Genomic DNA, 20,354 nt, shown 5'->3' with positions numbered 1-20,354 from the left:
CACACCTTCCCACGCGCTCTGACAGGGGCTCCAGATCTGACTTCCCCAAGGAGTTCAAACGTCTTCGTGTTAATTGCACATTTTAATCAAGGCCACACACGGGAACCACAGTATTGCTGGGCTCTAGTTCGCTACAGTCAACTAACGGGGAAAAACAAGGTGGACAGGAAAAGCTTCCCCAGTTGTGATTATCTGAAAAGAGGAGCATGGTGCTTTTTGGTTTCTGCTCAATGCCACCTCGATAATGTTTTCATTCAATAAATAGGTACCGGTGCTTTTGAAAAGAATGAAAGCATTAAAAAGTGCTTAAGCTTCCTCTAGGAAACTGCTGCCAAACGCTCTGTGAGCAGCAATCATTAGCAGAGTTTGTATTTTGCTCCCAGTAGCAGGTACGATGAGGTATTAGTTGCTGCAGATGAATTGTGAATCATGGACCGCTTGCTTACTGGTTTAGTTGTGATGGATTGTTTCTGCTTTATTTCCTTACTGGATGGAAGAAAAACTATATATTTTTTTTTTTTCTCTATGACTTTTTTTTTTCTTTTTTTGGTAACAAAATTCCCAAACCCAACAAAATAAGGAGCAAGAAGAGGCAAATTTCTGGATGGAAGAAAAACTATATTTTTTTTTTTTTCTCTATGACTTTTTTTTTTCTTTTTTTGGTAACAAAATTCCCAAACCCAACAAAATAAGGAGCAAGAAGAGGCAAAAGGATCCAGTTCCGCTTCCCAAAAAACACCTGAGGTCACACACCACTGCCAGCAGCTTCTCCCCGAATTCAGGCGATCAGGGACGACTTGCGCCCCGTGTCCTCCCTGCCACACTCGTCCGTCTGCTTCAGCAGCCTTCGGACCAGCTTCTCCAAGTCCTTCCTGGATTTCAGCTCTTCCTCCAAACACTGTTTCATCCTTTTGTTCTCCTGCGAGGGGAAAAATAAAGGAATAAAGATGCAGCTTTATGCAATGAGGTACTTCCACACGCCTGGCTGCCTGGGGATGGCATCCCATGGACATTTGATGGGTCAGTGCTGGCTTGTGAGGACGAACAACACGGGTTACTTGTGGTCCAAGCTGCCCAAGCAGACCCTTACTACTTTACAGACCTGCACAAAAGCCCCAGGGACTTTGAGCAGGCAGAAGCATCCTCCTGGAAACCTAATTTTAGCCTGGGCTGGAGGGCTCTGTTCCCCTGGGGTGGTCTCTCCCACCTCCAGGCTCAGGGCTGGAGGGAACAGGACGGATTTCCTCTGAGCCTACAGGAACTGGTATCCACCAGACCCCTATAAAACGAAACGTCGAGTTGAAAGAGCTTTTAGAGTAGGGGGAAAGTTTCACGTTAGCACAAAGACCTGTCCTGGGTTGAGAGACACAGGACTAACTTTTCTTCTAATGCTGGGGAAAATTGCACTTCTAGAAGACTCTAGTGTCTGAATTTGTGAAAATATTTACTTTATAGCCAGCCAGGCTCTGTGGGATTCAAGGTCTTAGTGTTTTTGAGCCTTGCCAGGTGCAGGGACAAGGAGGAGCAAGGCCTGGGCATTTGACCCAGGCTGGCCAACAGGATTATTTCATACCATGAACGTCACATTCAATATAAATTAGAAAAATTTGCTGCGTAGAGGGCTCTCCCTTCATGGTGGTGGGTCCAGACAACTCCTTGCCCCGGTGCCGGACCCCTGAGGCCTTCCCTTCCTCCTGAAGCCATTGCGCTGGCAGTGTCCGCCATTTGCTGTCCCTGCTGGGAGTGCACAGCTTCCTGCTGATAGAACTGGCTGAGTATAATTCCTGTATCTTTTATCAGTATCAGGATTAATACTGGTTCTTTAGTATTGTTGTTAACTATTTAGTTTTAGTCTATTAAATCTATTTATATTTCAACCCTTGTGTTTCCTTGTGTTCCCCAATTCCCCTTTCCGGGAGGGGAGGGGTTATCGGGTGATAGAATAATTGTCTAAACGACAATAGATTGTTATGGGTTTTCTCAAACCATAACAAGACCAACTACTCCTTCCCTCCTGCTGGCCCTGGTGCTCAAAGGGCTGAGCTGGAGGTGAGCCGACCCAGAAGAAACCTAACATGGATTCAGGGAGCTGCAGGATTGCACCAACATCCGCAAGACTTTTCCTGGGCACCCACCAGTCCCAGACAACAACCCGGCGCAGCCAGCACAAACAATCCCACTCCCAATTACCTGCTTCAGTTCTTTGACTTCATCTTTCAGTGCATAAACCGTGTCAACGAGGCTCCTGCAAAAAGAAAGAGATAAAAAGAGTTGGAGGGCAGCAAAACAGCAACAGCACAGGAGCTTTGGTGAGCGAGGCGCTGATGGGGAAGGAGCTTCCAGCTTCTCCTTTGCCAACATCAGGTCACAGCTGTGGCTGCTGCCCGGGAGGGGACTCTGGAAATACCCCCAGATTTACAGGCCACTGGTCCAAAATTCAGGTCTCTCTTCTCAAAACTCAAGAAAAATACTTTGTTCTGCTGTCTTTAACTTATCAACAAAGATCTGTGGCTTTGGCTTCCTTGTTTATGCTACTGCAATAAATAACAATGACTTTCAATCTGGAAATGCCTTTTATAGAACGGCCTCCATTCCTTGAGGTTCTGCTGCCAGAAAAAAAAAAAAAACAAGCATGAAAGGAATGTCCTGTCTGGGTTAGGAAAGGAGCAGGTCGGGGCAGTCACCCAGCTGCTGGAGCCACACAACAGGCTGGGAGCACTCTCAGACGGCATCACCCGGCTGCTGGAGGGTCTCCCCAGGGCTGGCAGCAGCCTGGTGTGGCAGTAGTTAAAAAGAAAAAAGCCACTTGTTTGGTTCTGTCCCCCCCTGACCCCCTTAGCTACATCTGGATTAGCTCTGGGACCCTCAGGACCCGGCACAGGGACTCCCAGGGGGCTGTGGCCACGTCAGAGCAGCCGGGAAGGCAGCTCTGTCCTCCATAAGGGACAAATCAGCCACAGAAATAGCCTGGTGGCTCTCACCAGGACAGAGGCACCAGTCGGTGACAACAGCCTCGCTCCTCTGCAGAGATGCAGAAGGAGAAGGAGGTGTGAGTTTTTAAAGTCTTTCCAAGAAAGCAAGCAGGAGAGCAGCAGGGGCTTACTTCTCCTCCGTCACGGTCTGGCCGTTGCTGCGCGTTTCCTCCACGATGATTTTCTCTTCCTCGGGAAGAAGGACTTGGGGGATGGAGTCTTTGCGGGAGCCTGAGAATGAGAGTCCCTCATCAGGAAGGAGAAGGGAGAGTTTCTGGGGTGCCCACACTGCTGGGGAGGCTGCAGCCCTCGTGCCCTCCCCCAGAGAGCCTGAGGGTGTGGGGGCTCGAGCAGCCACCACGGGTAAATATGGGCTTAGACTTACTGCTATCCTGGAGCTAAAGCAACAAATGGAAAGTTCTCAAGAGCCCTCATTGCATCTAAAGCCACATCACGACTTATAAATGAAATCATTTGATTAGGGTCAGGAGCTCTCAGAGGAAAGACGGCCTCTCTTTTTTTTCAACCTACCATTATTTGATAGTTCAGTGATTTAATTTGACATCTCGCCAGCAATGATAAATAGTTATATTTCCAGAGTTGAAGATGTTAGATAGGTTCTTATGAAGCAGCTTGTTCTTAAACACGCAGCTGATTGAGAGATAATATTCAGGCTTCCTTTCTAAAGCTATATGCAACCTGAGATTACCATCAGGTTTTCAGGGCTGACAGCCACAGGCACTGACTAGGTTTGCTTAATCCCAATCAAGTGCTGGTGAAATAGCTGTGTCTCATCTGCCCTCCTACCTGCCTCATTCTCTGTGTTTAGAAGAAAAACAATGGCAAGTAAACCACTAGGCAGATGAAGCTCCCTTATCTTGAAGATTGAACACCGCACAGTTTCCTAGCATGAGTCTCGTTGCTGTATGATGCAACCATCTGGGTTGGGTTTTTTTTTTTTTCCCAGAGGGGTTATCAGCTTTGCAGGCAGAGTCTTAAGAACTAAATTGAATCTGGTTGTGTGCCCACCTGAGCTGAGAGCTTGCTGGAAGCCTGCCCCGGTACAGTATGCCTCGATCACCTTCAGGATCTGAGCATCTTCTTCCAGCGCAGCAGTACCTGTAAAACATGTCAGGCAACAGCTATCACAAAACCCAAAGTGCTTGGGCATCATCTTGCTCCCGGGTCCCCAAAGAGAAGAGCATGTTGTTTCCTTGACTGACACTGTCTGTGGGACTCTGCTTGAGGTCTTCTATGTTTTCTGGCCTTTGCAACATCCCGTGACACTAAGCACCACAACTGTTTCCTTGACTGACACTGTCTGTGGGACTTTGCCTAATTCCTTTTTGAGGTCCTTTATATTTTCTGGCCTTTGCAACATCCCATGACATTAAGCACCACAATGAAACAAATATGAAACTGGACTTCTAGCTGCTGTCTCAGCAAAGCTCAGGGGGTGGTGCCTGACTTTGGGTGCAGGGATGGCCAGGAGATGAGTAGGCAGAGCAGCCCTGCTAGGAAGGGTCTGGTATAGCCACATCAGAGAAGGACCTGGAAACGTGAAGTCTTCATTTCCAGCCCTAAGCACTGTCTTCTCAAGGGAGACAACTGCTCCTCAGGCTGTACACTGTAGCAGCTCACCGCTGGGTGACCATGGCCTCTCATGTATAACCCCAAGGTGTGTCCCCAGGGGACTTCAGAGAGCTGTCAGGACATCCTTCTTTGCGGGTGAACACCCCTGCAGGGATGAGGTCCTTTTTTGTTCCCTGGTCCTTCATGGAAACTGTTCCAGGAGCTGCTGGCATGGCCAGCTAAGGGTTTGTCCCAGCTCTCAGACATACTTCGATGACCACTGACGTGCAGTTTTGATGCAGCTTTTTCACTACTTGGAAGTAGCTCCTTGCCTTCGTAGCCAGAAGAAGCCCACCACCCCCAACCAGAGGATCACGGGGTTGGTAGGATGCCTGGCAGTTGTACCTGGGAGGGGATCTGACAGAGGCTGAGGATCCAGAAGCCTCCCATGCTCGGCAGCACACAGGCTTGCTCACAACACGAGCATCCTGTCGCATCCTGCGCCCCACGAAAGGCTGCTCTCAAAGTCCCGTGGAGATCACCGAGTACACCGAAACCTCCAGAAAGAGGAGAAAAACCCAACACTTACTCTTCCGAATAACAAATTCTTCATCAGATGGTTTCCTCTCAGTTTTCCTTTTTGGAAGAAACTTCTTCATCGTTTTTGGACTTTTGCTGGAATCCTACAGAGAAACAGACTCTTGTGTTTAACCAGAACCAAAGGCAGCTCAAAGAGCGGAGCAGCGCAGCTGAATGCAGCTATCCATGTTATGCACAACACATTAGAGAACTACAAAGCAGACAATGACAAAGTTGGGGGGAAATGATGCTTTTTGCCTTTCCCATGCGCTAGTTTGTGGCCCCTTGCTCCCTGGAACAGCACTGGGAATTGCACCTCCAGGTCTGGGACAGGACAAGCTCCTTCAGCAAATTCAACCCTGGGCTCAGATCCTTTAGCCAAAGAATTCAAACACTTTCACAGCACTTTTAGCCTGGTTACCAGCTCTGGGGCCTTTGTCAGAGAACCCTGCAATGTTGTTTGTTTCCCTGACTCGATTTGATTTCTAATATAAACCAGTTGGCGAATGACATTGTTTCCAAATGATTCGTTGGAGAGTACAAATCCCCCACGTACAAACACAGAGAACAAACAAATACACACAAAGTTAGTGTTTGCTATGACTCCGCAGGTGAGAAAGACAAGCTTTTACCTCCTTCACAAGCCTTGCTGATTTGGAGAGAATTAGTGTATTAGTAGGTTACGTGCAATACGGATTTTAAGCAGGAGAAGAGGTATGCCAGGAAGTTTATGTACCATAATACTAAATTCTTCTTGAGATTTATCTCAAAATATATTTGCCAGTTGCTGCTGACTCTCATGATAACTACTGATACAGCCAGGCAAAATTAGGATCATGCAAGCACGAGAAGCGTGAACGGGGACAAGCATTCTTTGCCACAATAAGCCAAAGAGATGTATCTACCCTTACCTTCAAGATATAAGACATCCTCTACAATGAATATGCAAAGAAAGAGAAGATGAGTGTGAGAGACTGATGATTTTATTGACTGAGTCCATTCAATCCACAATTCTAAAACACACGTACGTGTTAGTCTTGCGATTAATGCGGCACACCCTCTGACCCGGCTTCGGCATGCAAAGGAGCACAGTGCCATGCAAAAACCCCAAAAAACTACATGGTAAGTGGGCATTAATACACTCTGAGCACATGAGAAGAGAGAACATGCCTCCTTGGTTAGTGGTAGGATGATGGTTGCCTAAGAGAAGGGTGCTAAAAAAGGCAGCACCCCTCGGTGCCAGCCAATGCTGCAGCCAGGGAGCAGCTCGAGCTCTGGTCCTGTGCTCAGCACCACCAGTCCTGTGCTCTCCAACCTGGCTCTGGGATGCTCTGCCCACCCTGCTGAGAGTCCCCCAGAACCTCAGCTTCTCCAAGGGGACCCTCTCTGGGGGGACCCGCCACATTCATGGGAGGCAGCAGCATCTCCCAACTCCACCGGCGCAGCCCGTGGAGCCGTCCCATCCCTGGGATGCTAGGCACAGGGAGCTGCATGGCTCTCCTGCAGCAAATTCCAGGCAGCAAATTCCAAATCCCAATGGTATAAACCTATTTCCTAATATGAAGCAGGCTACTTAAAAAAAAAAATATATATATAAAAAATAGTAGTCATCCGTAAATCTTTTTCACTCCGCTAACCTGAACCTGGACACAGCGCTTTACCCACAGCACCTGCTCTGTCATTTCAAATGATTACTGGAAACAGAAGAGGAAAAATGACCCAATTTCAATGGAAATAACAAGAGTGCTGTGCGGTACGCAAGCAGGTCGTGGGGTTTCCTGAGCACAGCTAGGTACGAGGAAATGCACAAGACTCTGCCATCCCGTCCTACACTACCAGAAGCTGATTAGAGTAACACTGGATGTCTGAAATCCTCTAATCTTTTAATCAAACTCCCCCACTCCCTGCCAATAACCTTTGAAAGTTGTATTCCTTCATTATGTCTTCATTAGAGGAAGGTGACTTGCACCGAGCCGCTGGCGGAGTTAATTTTGTGCCCTACTTTAAATTAAAAAAAACCCACCAAAATAAAAATACAGTGAAATAGGAGTTCTGCTTAGCAGCTGAGCACCCCGGAGGGAGGGACGGGGCAGACACAGAGCTGCTTGGGATTTATTTCACATTTGTCATCACAGGGCTGGTGTCCAGGAGTCCCTCCTCAAGAGGGGGAGCTGCCCCCAGGCTCAGCCTGGACCGATTGGGTCCAGCCCAGCTCTGCTCCTGCTCTGGTGGACCTTTGGGTTTCCACCAAGGTGACCAGCACAACCTGATCCCATGCAAACCACATCGTTGGTCCCCAAAGCTCCCCGCCTGCTCGGCCTCTGTGGCAAAAAAAACCCTCTCGCCTGGTTTCGACGCAGAAAGTTTAACTCCTGCCACACGCGGCAGGGGACAACCCAGAAACTGCAAAGGACTGTGGTATTAATGATATCACTCCATCTGTGGGTTTGGGCTGCCTTCTAAATAAATAATCAGCCTTGCACTTTCACGCAGAAAAAAAAATTGTCCTCTAATTAATTCAAGCCCCTTCCTGGATTTTAATTCGCCATGCAAGCAAGAAAGGGTTTAGTCGACGTTAGGGATGGGAACCATGCAAAGATTAAGGGTCGTTTCCAGCCTGCCTGGGTGGCTCTTGAGCAACTTAATTTCCTTAAAAACCTATTTTTAAGAAATAAGTGTAACAAAATGCTGTGGGGCTACCCCAATTCTCTACCCGGAGCGGCGGACCCACAGCTGGGTTGCTGGGATCTCCATCCCTGAGTGCTGGGAGGGTTTTTGGTGTGTGGGGGGGTCCAAAGCCTCCCTCCCTGTCCCCATCCCCACTGGGAGCCCGGGCAGTGACGTTCCCGGGGCTGCTGTACCAAGAAAGGTGGCTGACTCAGAACGGGAGTGCTCATTCAGTAAGAGGAACGTTACCCCAGTTACTGGTGAGTAATCCCAAAAGTTTACCGCGAGGTAGGGAAGGAGAGCACCGCAGTTACAGCCAGGGGGTGAGAAATCGGAGCTGGGCTGAATTTTGGGTTTCCCCCACGCCGCCTCCTACCTCCCAGGCTTGGGGTTTCTGCGGGGGAAGCCATCCCTCGGGCTGAGGGCTCGGGGGTGTGAAACACTCGGGGCTGGGGGGGCAGCGGAGGAGGGTCCAGCCCCACGGCTGCTGCAGGGAGCCCTGCTCCAGCCACCAAAACACAGGGTGGAAGACAGGGGAAACATCAAAAACACCCTCAGGCTTTTTTCCTCTTCCTCTCGGTGCAGCTCCTGCAGCCTGGGCAATGCTGGAGCTGGAGCATCTCTCCCTGCTCCCACCCACGGCTCCCACCAAGGCAGGAGGAGGAGGAGGAGGAGGAGAAGAGGGAGCTCCTCCACTGCACTGCAGAAGGAGAGCACTTGATGGGGCACACAAGGCTGTGTGACATCCAGCAGCTGAGAGCAAACATGTGGGATGGGGATGAGCCTCCAAACACACGTGCTCCTTCTTCCTCTGCCAGCCGTGCCACAAGGATCCATCGCTGGACCGGGGCAAAACTCCACAGAGTCATTTCTCTCCACATCCCCATTAAACCTAAGCTTCTGTGCCCTCGTTAGGAGGTAAGAAACCCGGACACAAGCACTAAGGATTGCCATGAGATCCCAGTCCTCTGGGGGCAAGCGGGATGATTACCTCTTTGTAACTCAGCGCTGCCGACGGTCTGAGCGGAGGAGCAGGACGGAGGCAGCTCAAGCTCCAGGGCTTGAGGATTTTGGGGGGTTCCAGAGGGCCACGGATCTGTCCGGCTGAGCTAAATGTCTAAGAAAACAGATGAGAAGCAAACGGAGAGCGTGAGCTACCAAACAATGCAGCCAAGCAGAGGGGGACGGACAAGGGTTCGCTGTCAACTCCTTGGAGACATCTACGTTGCAGCAAAAATAGGGCAGGATACATGTAAAATGGTACAAGCATGATAATGATCATCACGGGAGGTGATTCTACCCCTCTGCTCTGCACTCATGAGACCCCACCTGGAGCTCTGTGTCCAGCTCTGGAGGCCTCAACACAGGAACGACATGGACCTGTTGGAACGGGTCCAGCGGAGGGACACGAAGATGCTCAGAGGGATGGAGCCCCTCTGCTGTGAGGACAGGCTGAGAGAGCTGGGGGGTTCAGCCTGAAGAAGGCTCCAGGGAGACCTTAGAGCAGCCTTCCAATATCTGAAGGGAGCTCCAGGAGAGCTGGGGAGGGACTCTTTGTCAGGGAGTGCAGTGACAGGACAAGGGGGAACGGTTTTAAATGGGAAGAGGGGAGATTGAGATGAGATCTGGGGAAGAAATTCTTTGCTGTGAGGGTGGTGAGAGCCTGGCCCAGGTTGCCCAGAGAAGCTGTGGCTGCCCCATCCCTGGAGGGGTTCAAGGCCAGGCTGGATGGGGCTTGGAGCAACCTGGTCTGGTGGGAGGTGTCCCTGCCCAGGGCAGGGGGTGGGACTGGATGATCTTTAAGGTCCCTTCCAACCCAAACCATTCTGTGATTCCATGAGAAGGTTACAGGCAAAACTGCAGGATGTGTCTGATACAGCTGTCCCCAATACCTCGGTATCAAGGTGCATGGCCAAAACAGAGAGATGGGGCAGTCTGGAGGAACCCCAGGCAGCAGAGGGGCTGGGGAGAGCAGGGATTTACCGAATGAGCGCCCCAGGACTGCGTCTTGGGTACGGTGTTGCACGTCCCTTTGGTCAACCTCTGCAAGTGCTCCAGCCACTCCTGCAGGTCCTGGCTGCTGCTGCAGGACACGGTGATCCGCTCTGTCATGTTCCCTGGGGCAGAGGGGTAAATAACCACCATCAGCAAGCAGCAGAGAGCCCAGAGGAAGCGCAAGGTGAGCTCAACTCAGCACAGCAACAAGTGGCTCCTCAAGCTGAAAAACCCAGCGGTTGCAAAAAGGGCAGGGCAAAGATCTGATTTTGTGTGGCTGCCCATCCTGCTCCTGTGCCAGCCAGTGTGGGAGCAGCTTAGAGAAGCCCAGAGAACTGGCAAGATGAATGTGTGAAGAGTTATTTAGCATTAAAAGGAAGGAAACGCAACATCTCTGTGATTAACAGGACCCTGACACCAAATACCACCACTGCAAACAGCTGCACTGCAGCATGACAGCTGTGTATAACTACGAGTAACGAGATAAATCAAAGGGGAAAATTGGGTGGAACATTAGGAAAGCTACTTAGTGACTAGAGCCATTAATCTGTCAATAAACGAGGCGCTCACAGCTCCACAGGATGGACCCCAGATGCAGACGGGACATGCACGGCACAGAGCAGTGCTACCAGGGCCACAACCCGCCCTGGCAGGACATTTGTCCCTTGTCAAACACTATGGTCCCCAAAAGCAGCCCAGAGACAGAGCTCAAGGGCACCTGAGGAGGTTGCATCAACCCAGAGGGAGATGCTCAGCAACTCCAACCACACGTGGTACGAGAGCAAGAAGAAGAGCGTGGAGCAGTGGGTGGAGGGAGGAGGAGGAGGACCAGTATCTCCAGTGGGAGCTGCTGTTTGGACTGGGAGGATGCCCCCAGGCAGTGGCCACACTGACCTGCGATTTCAAACATGTGCTCGTTCCCTTCGGCATCTTCCAGCTTCGTCAGCGTCATCCCCGTCAAAGGCAGCTTTCCCTAGGAAAATTGAGGAGGAGTCAGTGTCTGCACATGCTTCCCAGCAGGCGTTGTTCTGTTTGTTCCTGCTGATCCCTTTCTCTTCGGGAACTGTCATTAAAAGCTAATTTGTGAAGGCTTCAGACTGCAGGAAGAGTCTCCTTTAATGTATGGATCTAGATTTCCCTACGCAACTAGGTCAAACCCCGGAGAAGAGGCTCCCATGACGACTGAGTCACCCCCGGCTCATCTGCCACCCTTTCCTGTCACCAGGTGCAAACCCTTTTTACAACCAAGCCAGGAGGATGAACTTCCCCTGGTTTCTCCCACCGCCTTCCCTGTCCCTCTGTTTTGCATGCCGAGCTGCCTGCCCACCCTAAATCTAAAAAAAAAAAAACCCAGCCAAATCCTTCCCAAATCTTTCGGGTCCTCCATCACCCTTGGTCCCTCATCACCCTTGCGTAGGACAAATGACCCATCAACAGAAGCACGTCCTTTTCCTGGAGGGTATTGATGGAGAAAAGCCAAGCTCCTAACCAGCCTGATCACAGCCCTTCCAACAGCAAACCCCAAGGAATGTAGTGCTTTGGGGTGCCTCGTGGAGTGGAAATTCGGGGCTCTTTACAGTGGGCTTTATAGTAGTGAAGCATTTTCCAGAGGTGGCCCAGCCCTGAGGGCCAGCAGGATGGTGATGTGGGGCAAACCCTAGAGCTGGGTCAGGACACCTTACAGACACACACAACGTTCTTGAGGACAACGTGTAGGACAACACGCTCGGAGGGTTGGGGATTTTTTTCCAATTTCACCACTTTCAGGCTAACTCAAGGCTGTTTAACCAGTCGGCAGGACAAAGGCACTAAGTGTCCTGGCAGGCATGGGGAAACCAAGCCCTGGTCCCAGCCTGGGGCATTTGCATCACAACAGAGAGGTTTAAGGAAGCAGAGGCTCTGAATTCGATAAGAGCTATCTCATTTCCTTTTTCACACCTAACGCCTCGCAGCTTCAAATTAAGCGTGCATACCTGATAGATGAACCCACTCATCCGTGGGCTTGCAGACAGCATCAGCAAAACGTTTGAAAACAACAAGAAATATCGCTCTTCTTTCTCCTGCGGGGATGAAAAATTTAGGTGAGTCCACTTTGCCAATGCACCTCCAGCACTCTCCCCCAGCAAACTGAACCTGTTTCAGCTGGAGTTGCAGCCTCCTGGAGACCACCCCCCAAATCAATTATTCTGTGGGGTTTTTTTTAAATTTATTTATTTACAGCAGCTGATTTCCATACTAGCTTTTCCTGCATGCAATTTGCCTGCATCCTGCTAATCCTGATGATATTGCTGACGCCCCCTTCCAAACATTTGAGCGCCTCAGAAGATTAAGACCTAGTGTTCCCCAGCAGTTCCCAAACAAAACTTGGGGACAAGACTCTACAGGGCTTTGTTTTACAGCTCTTCCCTTCCCCCAGAAAAGCTGCCACAGGAATTATCACAGAATCATAGAATGGTTTGGATTGGAAGGGACCTTAAAGATGATTGCATTCCAACCCCCCAAATCCAGTGGTAACAGGCACAGCCAACACCAAACATGGCTTTAACACCACTGAAGGTGGAGGTCTGTGGCGAGCACTGGTGCGATGCTTTAGGACCAGTAGCACAGGAATCCATCCAGTTATTTCCGAAGTGCAGTCAGCTCTGGAGTGGGAGGTCCCAGCAGCCACCACCACCACAGGACGTGGCAGGATGGTTACGCTAATGCACACCTTCAACTCACTCTCATTTCTCAGAGTAAGTCACAGGGGGAAAAGAGGGAAATTAATGTGCCACACAACACCGAGATGCTTCTGTAGCTTGAAAAGTGTGTCACCAAAGGCCTGAAGCTAAGCCCGGGGGGGGATGCCTGACTCCAAAGACGTGCCCAGTCCCATTGCACAGCTCTTCTCCAGGTAAAACTATTTATCAGCATCATTATATAGAATGGTTTGGGTTGGAAGGGACCTCCAATCCCACTCCTTGCCCTGGGCAGGGACACCTCCCACCAGACCAGGTTGCTCCAAGCCCCATCCAACCTGGCCTTGAACCCCTCCAGGGATGGGGCAGCCACAGCTTCTCTGGGCAACCTGGGCCAGGCTCTCACCACCCTCACAGCAAAGAATTTCTTCCCCAGATCTCATCTCAATCTCCCCTCTTTCAGGTTAAAACCGTTCCCCCTCATCCTATCACTAAATGCCTTTTTACAAACTCCCTCCCCATCTTTCCAGTAGGCCCCATTTGTTGGGACTTCGCAGGTCTGGAGCTGCCACCTTCTGTTAAAACCGTTCCCCCTCATCCTATCACTAAATGCCTTTTTACAAACTCCCTCCCCATCTTTCCAGTAGATCCCATTTGTCAGGACTTTGCAGGTCTGGAGCTGCCACCTTCCATCACTGACCCCATGAGCAAGGGGGCATTTAGACACCACGTCTTCAGCCAGGAGAAGGACCACACATTTAGACACCACGTCTTCAGCCAGGAGAAAGGACCATGGGCACTCACCTCACTTCCCCCACACTGTACCATAACCTGGGACATGTAGATGATGTTTCCCATCGTTTTTATGTCCTCTCCTTCCCAGCGCTGGATGGACTCGGAAAGGATCTGCAGCTCGAGTTGCTTCCTCTTCCTCAGCTCTTGGCATTGCGACTGGGAATCACAGCGGGGCACTTCGTTAGCCGAAGGGCAGGGGCAAACCCAAACCAGCCCAACGAAGACGGGTTTCACCAGCAATGCTCCCACAAGCCAGGTGGGCTCAGGGCTGGTCACCTCAAGGGATCAGGAAAGCCTGCTTCGGCTCTATTACACAAAGCCCGTCGAAAGAAAAAATATAAAATCACACCCTAGCGATTTATGAAGTAATGAATTCATTAAAACGTCAAAGAAATCGCGAACGGCACTGAGCAAGCTTTTCTTTCCAAACCTGTCCTACCTCTGAGAGCACAGGCTCACATTTTCCAAACCCAGACAGCCGTAGAGTTAAATGTCTCTCATTTTGCTGCTGCTCAGGCAGATTTTGCCCGTTTTGGCCAAAGAGCAGAGAGAGTTATACACTTGCAGCCACGCACAGCCCCCCGCGAATCGGAGGGGTGGATGTTTTCTAAGCAAAAGCCCCAAATCCAAAAGCAGGACATGGGGCAGTATTTCAGCCCTGCAGTGGAGCATGCCCGTTTTGGCCAAAGAGCAGAGAGAGTTATACACTTGCAGCCACGCACAGCCCCCCGCGAATCGGAGGGGTGGATGTTTTCTAAGCAAAAGCCCCAAATCCAAAAGCAGGACATGGGGCAGTATTTCAGCCCTGCAGTGGAGCAGCACAAAAAAAGAAGCTTTTGAAGGTGCCGTAACTACAAAGCTGCGCTGATGCCCAGCAGATGGGGATCAGTGGAGCTCCATGGAGCCACCAGTCCCTCAGCAGCTTTCAGCAAGGGGAGGACACCACCGACTGCATGGAGGCAGCCCTGAAAAACCTCACAAAACTCGTTTTAACTGATCCCTCTGCCAATGGGGAAAACTGCCGCAAAGTCAAGCCCGGGCTCAGTTTTCACCAGTTGCTCTTTTTTTTTTCCAAGTCCCTGTTTCTGGCAGAGATTTTCCTCCTTTCCAGCTACAGCTTTGTGCAAACTCTTTGACTATCCAGATCTTCAAAGAGAGAGGCTGCGTTGGGCCTAGGCTGCAAACACACACGTTTGAACCAAACTGCGGGGGCTTCCTGTGGTTTTGCCACCGTTGTGTGCTTTGATGGCTCCCTGAGAGTCCGAACCCAGCCTTCCCAGGATGCAAATCCATACAAAATCCACAACGATCCACCCCAAGTCTGTGCAGAGGCACCACGGCAAATCATGGCAGCTCCCTGGTCCCACCCTGGACCCAGGCATCTGTCTCAAGGGGCATCTCTGCCCATCTAACCTCAAATCCCCACTGAACCTCCTCAGTTGCATCATAATTACATTAAATTACTCAGCACCCAAGTACACATTTCAAGGAAAAAACCGTCCATCGCTTACGAGCATTCCTAAAGATTAACGGCACCAGGTAATTTAACTGAATTATTCCCCCCTTATCTACTAGAATAAATGGAAAGGGAGCCGAGTTTCTAAGTAAATGTAACATTATCGCCCTTTCCTGTTTTCTATGAACTTTCTCCTCCCCATCTTTTATCTGCACTGCTAAGCACCAAAAACTCGCGTCTGCCGTGTTAAGGAAGGAAGTTGGACCACATCTGGAGTGGTTGCAGTGAAAGGTATTCAGTGGCTACAAAGCCAGAGAGACTACAGCTTTTTTAATCACCGAAAAAAAAAGCTTTGCCAGCTAAAACCTTTGGGCAGGTGGATGGTTTTCCCCCCTTCTTTTTCATCTCGGTGCAGAGGGACTTTGAGGGGTGTAGGCAACACAGCTCAGAGAAATAGGTTGGTTATCTCCGATTCATCCCTTTGCTGCCCCTTGCTCTGCTCCCCACCGATGGCCGTGGTACCTGGAGCCACAAATTCTCCACCGTAGGGTCAAAGCCTCCCTGGTGCCCGCGGAACAAACCCCAACCAAACCAAGAGTCACTCAACAGGCTCAGAGGGGGCCTTCTTGAGTCACACACCCGTGGCAACCTTTCGCGCCTCATCTCCATGAGCAAGGGGCCGTCTAGTTTCAGGTAGCAAACGATGAGGGTAGGGAGGCAAAAGGAGATGAAAGGGACCCCACCACCACCACCACCCACACGTGGCTTTCTGCCACGGAGGAGGAAGTCAAAGACACTCCGTCCCTGCTGCTGGCACCACGGAGCCAGTGAAAATTGCTGAAACACGCAGCCGGAGGGGCAGCTCTAGGCTCGAAACTTGAAATTACGATTCTTTATAACCCATCTTTTCCATTCCAAAAGACCTTCTTTTTTTTTTTTTCTTTTTCTAATGAGGAGACAAATGTCAGGCTTGACTCACTCTTGGCGAAACGCAAGCCCTGAAATGGAGCGCTCTATTTTAAGAATCGCCACCTACCACCAGGGACTTGAAGGATGTGATGGCTTTCAAAACATCTTCGTGATCCGCATGCGCCTCCTAGTGAAGGGAGAGAAAAATCCCTCAGGGACCAGCAGCAGCACCCACGGCACCCAGGGGGTGGGGAGGGGGAAACAAAGCCCCCCAGGGACCTTCCCCACCACCCAGTGCAAGGTGACATGGTTTAAAGCAGCTATACCATTCGTTTACACCCATTGTGTTAAAGTGGCTACAGAAAGAGCAGATGGATCAAGCTCCAACAGGGTAGGTTTAGACTGAACATTAGGAAAGAATTTTTCACTGAAAGAGTGGTCAGGCATTGGAATAGGCTGCCCAGGGAGGTGGTTGAGTCACCATCCCTGGCTGTGTTTAAGAGCTGTTTAGATGTGGTGTTGGGGGGTATGGTGTAGGGGAGGACTTTGTAGAGTAGGGTAGATGGTTGAACTCGATGATCCCAAGGGTCCCTTCCAACATGGATGATTCTATGATTCTATGATTTTGCTTCCAATAAACTCAGCTTGCAAAGAAAATCGATCAAAATGGGCAGAGGCACGGGGTGGATTTCTGGTTTCACCTTCAGGAAGGAAACTTCCCTTGGCACGCGAGGTATTCCAGCCATTGCCCTATGGAGGGTGTCATTTCCACCAGCTTCAACGGGAGCTTCACCTCTGGGTTTAAGGGAGGGTTTAAGGAGAAGGTACTCTCCCAGCACCTTCTCCTGGGCATCTAAGGCCTAGGAGACCTTCACCAGGAGACCATCACAAGACCTTCACTGTCCAGACCTCAAGCCAAGCAAATCCTAAGATGTCTTGTGATGGAGCAGTCACAGAATCACAGAATCGCCTAGGTTGGAAGAGACCTTTAAGATCATTTAGTCCAACCATCAACCTAACTCTGAAAAAAAAAAACAATAAACCCAAAGCAAACAACCACCAACACTAAACCATATTCCCGAGCACCATGTCAACTCGTCTTTTGAATATCTCCAGGGATGGTGCCTCAACCACTTCCCTGGGCAGCCTATTCCAAGGCTTGATAACCCTTTCAGTGTCAAAATTGTTCCTAATATCCAGCCTGAACCTCCCCTGGCGCAACTTGAGGCCGTTTCCTCTTGTCCCATCGCCTGTGACTTGGGAGAAGAGACCCCCTGGCTTCCCCCTCCTTTCAGGGAGTTGGAGAGAGCGAGAAGGTCTCCCCTCATCCTCCTGTTCTCCAGGCTGAACACCCCCAGCTCCCTCAGCCTCTCCTCACAAGACTTGTGCTCCAGACCCCTCACCAGCTCCATTGCCCTTCTCTGGCCCCGCTCCAGCCCCTCAATGTCTTTTTTTTGCGGGAAGGAGCCCAAAACTGGACACGGTACTGGAGGTGGGCCAGAGGCTGCCTGGGGTCGATGACACCTGAATTTGGGAGGAGGGCTGGCCTGGGCAGAGCTGTCCCATCTCCATCCGTGCAGGGCGCGCGGTGCTATCCACCCGCACTGCAGACAGCTGCATTGCCTGCATCTCCACTGCAAACAGCCCGTGCTCTTCCCACGGCATCATCGCAGCCTGAAACCACAGCCCTACTGATTCACACCACAAAGCCCCCACGCTGGGCTCGGAGAAAGGGGGGGACATGCGTGTCCCCAAGCCCAGCACCCACCCCCCGCAACAGCATCCTGCGGCCAGACCTGCGCTGTCCCCGGATGGGCACGGCAGAGGTTTTAATCCCCTGGCTGGGAGGTGGATTGGGATGATCACGGCTAAGCGGGCTGAGTAATTAACTGGTAATTAATACTGGAAGCGGGAGAGCAAAACCCGGTTCAAAATAGGGTGTTACTTTTGTTTTCTTCACCCCCTTGTAACCACCCCTGAGGTTTGCATCCCTGCGGTTGGAGTCCCACCAGCAGGCGAGCAGCGGAGCTCCAGCAGCAGAGATCTTCAGAGTCCTCCTGGGGAGGAGGGGGGGTTGGAGAAATGTCCTATGCTGAGGAAGCCTCCATCCCCCCCTTGGCTGCTCTCCCTGCTCCGGGGCACCGGCTCCTCCACCCCCGTGTCTGCGCCGGCTGCCAGCTCCATCCCTGCCTCCCCCCGGGAGCACAAGCCTCGGGTGGGGATGTGCCTGTGAGCTGCCGGGGAAGAGGAATCTCACTAAATGCTACTAAAACCACTGATTTATTACCCGCTCTGCAAATGAGTACCAGCTGTAGCCTGGCCCTCAACCCTGCCTTAAACTTGTGCTGGAAACGGCCCGTCTTGGAGGAAGGGCTGGGGTGAAGAAGAGGCAATGCCTTCCCACAGCATCCCCCAGGCTCTACCGCTTTCCCACTCTCAATCTTCAAGGTCCATAAGGTCCCACGGAGGTGGGGACACCCCCTTGGAGGGGGGGTAAGTGCTCTTAGCAACGCGGTGCTCAAACACGGAGGGGCAGAGGTTCCTCTTGCAGCTTTGGGGGGGAGTGGGGGGACGCAGCTCAGAGCCTGCCCAGCCATCCCACGTCCCACCTACCTCCATGTGCCGCTCCAGCTCCTGCAGCAGCGTCACGTATTTGTCCAGCCTCAGGAAGGGTTTGCTGAGGCTGGTGGTTAAGATGAGGATGCCGGGGTTGGCCGCACCCTGGCTCTCCATGAACTTCTCCAGCTCATCACTATAAATAGAGACAACACGGAGGGGCAGAGGTTCCTCTTGCAGCTTTTGGGGGGAGTGGGGGGACATAGCTCAGAGCCTGCCCAACCGTCCCACGTCCCACCTACCTCCATGTGCCGCTCCAGCTCCTGCAGCAGCGTCACGTATTTGTCCAGCCTCAGGAAGGGTTTGCTGAGGCTGGTGGTTAAGATGAGGATGCCGGGGTTGGCCGCACCCTGGCTCTCCATGAACTTCTCCAGCTCATCACTATAAATAGAGACAACAAGAAGAAGAAGAAGAAGAAGAAGGAGGAGGAGGGCTCGCCACCGCCGAGGGCTGTGTTTTACTGCCTCCCACGCTCTCCTGGTGGCTCTGCTCTGCTCTGAGCAGTGCCTTTGTAAAGGCAGCCCAGCTTCCACCCCCCACCACCCTCAAACACCCCCCCAACTGCAAAGCCAAGAGGCAGGGAGCTGCCAGCCTCCAGCTGAGCAAGACCCGGGCTCCCCGAGGATGCAGGGGAAGGTGCTGCGGGGTGGTGGGCATCATTGGGGTGTGCAGCCCTTGGGGTACGTGGGTCCCCTGTTGCAGGGAGGGGGCACAGGGCCAGGTGTCTGGTGGACACAGCGGGGGCTGTAAGAGGCTGGTGCTGGGCTGGAGGATGCCCCCAGGGACCCTGCTGAGAGCCACGACACCGTTGTGAGCTCCTACATGGCTTGTGCCCGTCAGCACGTTTGCCAAAGCTGGTTCTTTGAGTTAAGAAAAGGGGTCAGCGCGAGGAACCACATGAATGAGTCATTTCCAGGAGCCAGGCTTTTCCTCAGGCTGAATTCAAGCTGAATTTCAGCAGGTAAGTAAAAATACTGTGAGTTCCCATTATGGAAAGGGAAGACTTAACCAGTTTGGACGGGGTCCTGCTTTCCCATCGCTGCAGGGGGGACAGCTAAGCTGCGTTAGGGATGACACAGTCATAGCCTTTGGGCTTGGCAGGCTCTTCAGCATGACATTATGTAAATTCACGTGTCTCCTCAAGTGGGACATGCTGAAGGAAGACGTTATTACCATGATCTACCAACGACCCTGCAAATCAACCATCTGGTTGAACAGCAGCTCCGTTGTTAAACTGGGTAATTCCAGGTGACTTGATGACCACCCTCCTTTTGCAGTGACGTGCCCCACACCCTAGTGCCACAGGGGATCCTTCTCCCACCTGCGAGCACTTCAGCAACGGGTCCAAAACAGCATCTGGGTCCTTTAGCAAGTTACAATCACAGCAGACGCTACTGCTAGGGCTGAAATGACGTGTTTTACCCCAAGTAAGAGAGTCCTGTGAGAGAGGACCTGTGGGACCACTCTGAAGACAAGCAGCATGAGTTGTCTCCATGCTGGAGTTGAGGCTAAAAGTTGAAGAACCCAAAGCCCCACCGGCTTTCCCAGCAGCAGGATCCCACGTCATCCCCTCTTGCCTCATTGTCAAAATACAGCTCAAAAACCGCGCCAAGCTGAGTATTAATAATAAAAGTAACTTTTTGAAGGAGGGCTTCCAGTCTGGATCTCCTCCTCCGTGGCTCACCTGTGCTGTGTGAGGACGTTGACCGCGGACGGGTGGTTGGCGCAGTAGGTCAGGTAGAGGGAGCGGAACTGGGGCATCAGGTTCATGAAGCAGCCTCCCACGCGCTGCTGGTTCTCGGGGAGCCTATGGACATCAACACACCAGCCACAGCGTTAAGCCTCCTGATCTGCACCCCACAGCTACGGCACAGAATCACAGAATCTTCTAGGTTGGAAGGGACCTTAAAGATCATCTTGTCCAACCGTCAACCTCACTGACAAAAATAGACACCCACACAACAAACAAGGAGCATCATCACTAAACCATACCTCCCAGCACTACATCAACCCGTCTTTTGAACACCTCCAGGGATGGGGCCTCAACCACCTCCCTGGGCAGCCCATTCCAATGGCTGAGAACCCTTTCAGTGAAAAAATTTTTCCTAATATCCA

The 20,354-nt window shown here is 51.5% G+C and overlaps 1 protein-coding gene across 1 annotated transcript in view; it reads right to left on the bottom strand.

Annotated features, from left to right (window-relative positions):
- Window positions 1-597: 597 nt before the first annotated feature.
- Window positions 598-20,354, bottom strand: part of ARHGEF6 (Rac/Cdc42 guanine nucleotide exchange factor 6) — a 64,219-nt gene continuing 44,462 nt past the window's right edge. Inside the window, exons 11-22 of the mRNA XM_014955256.1 lie at window positions 15,751-15,810; window positions 13,268-13,414; window positions 11,759-11,845; window positions 10,680-10,758; window positions 9,774-9,907; window positions 8,782-8,907; window positions 6,035-6,055; window positions 5,134-5,227; window positions 4,002-4,091; window positions 3,104-3,203; window positions 2,191-2,245; window positions 598-919 (exon numbers count right to left, since the gene is read on the bottom strand). Of these exons, the coding sequence (XP_014810742.1) occupies window positions 779-919; window positions 2,191-2,245; window positions 3,104-3,203; window positions 4,002-4,091; window positions 5,134-5,227; window positions 6,035-6,055; window positions 8,782-8,907; window positions 9,774-9,907; window positions 10,680-10,758; window positions 11,759-11,845; window positions 13,268-13,414; window positions 15,751-15,810 (1,134 nt within the window). The 3' untranslated portion in view covers window positions 598-778. The remainder of the gene's footprint in view (window positions 920-2,190; window positions 2,246-3,103; window positions 3,204-4,001; window positions 4,092-5,133; window positions 5,228-6,034; window positions 6,056-8,781; window positions 8,908-9,773; window positions 9,908-10,679; window positions 10,759-11,758; window positions 11,846-13,267; window positions 13,415-15,750; window positions 15,811-20,354) is intronic.

This window comes from Calidris pugnax, unplaced genomic scaffold (genome assembly GCF_001431845.1).
Source record: "Calidris pugnax isolate Ruff unplaced genomic scaffold, ASM143184v1 scaffold38, whole genome shotgun sequence".
NCBI lineage: Eukaryota > Metazoa > Chordata > Aves > Charadriiformes > Scolopacidae > Calidris > Calidris pugnax.
This window is presented reverse-complemented; position numbering and strand designations above follow the sequence as displayed.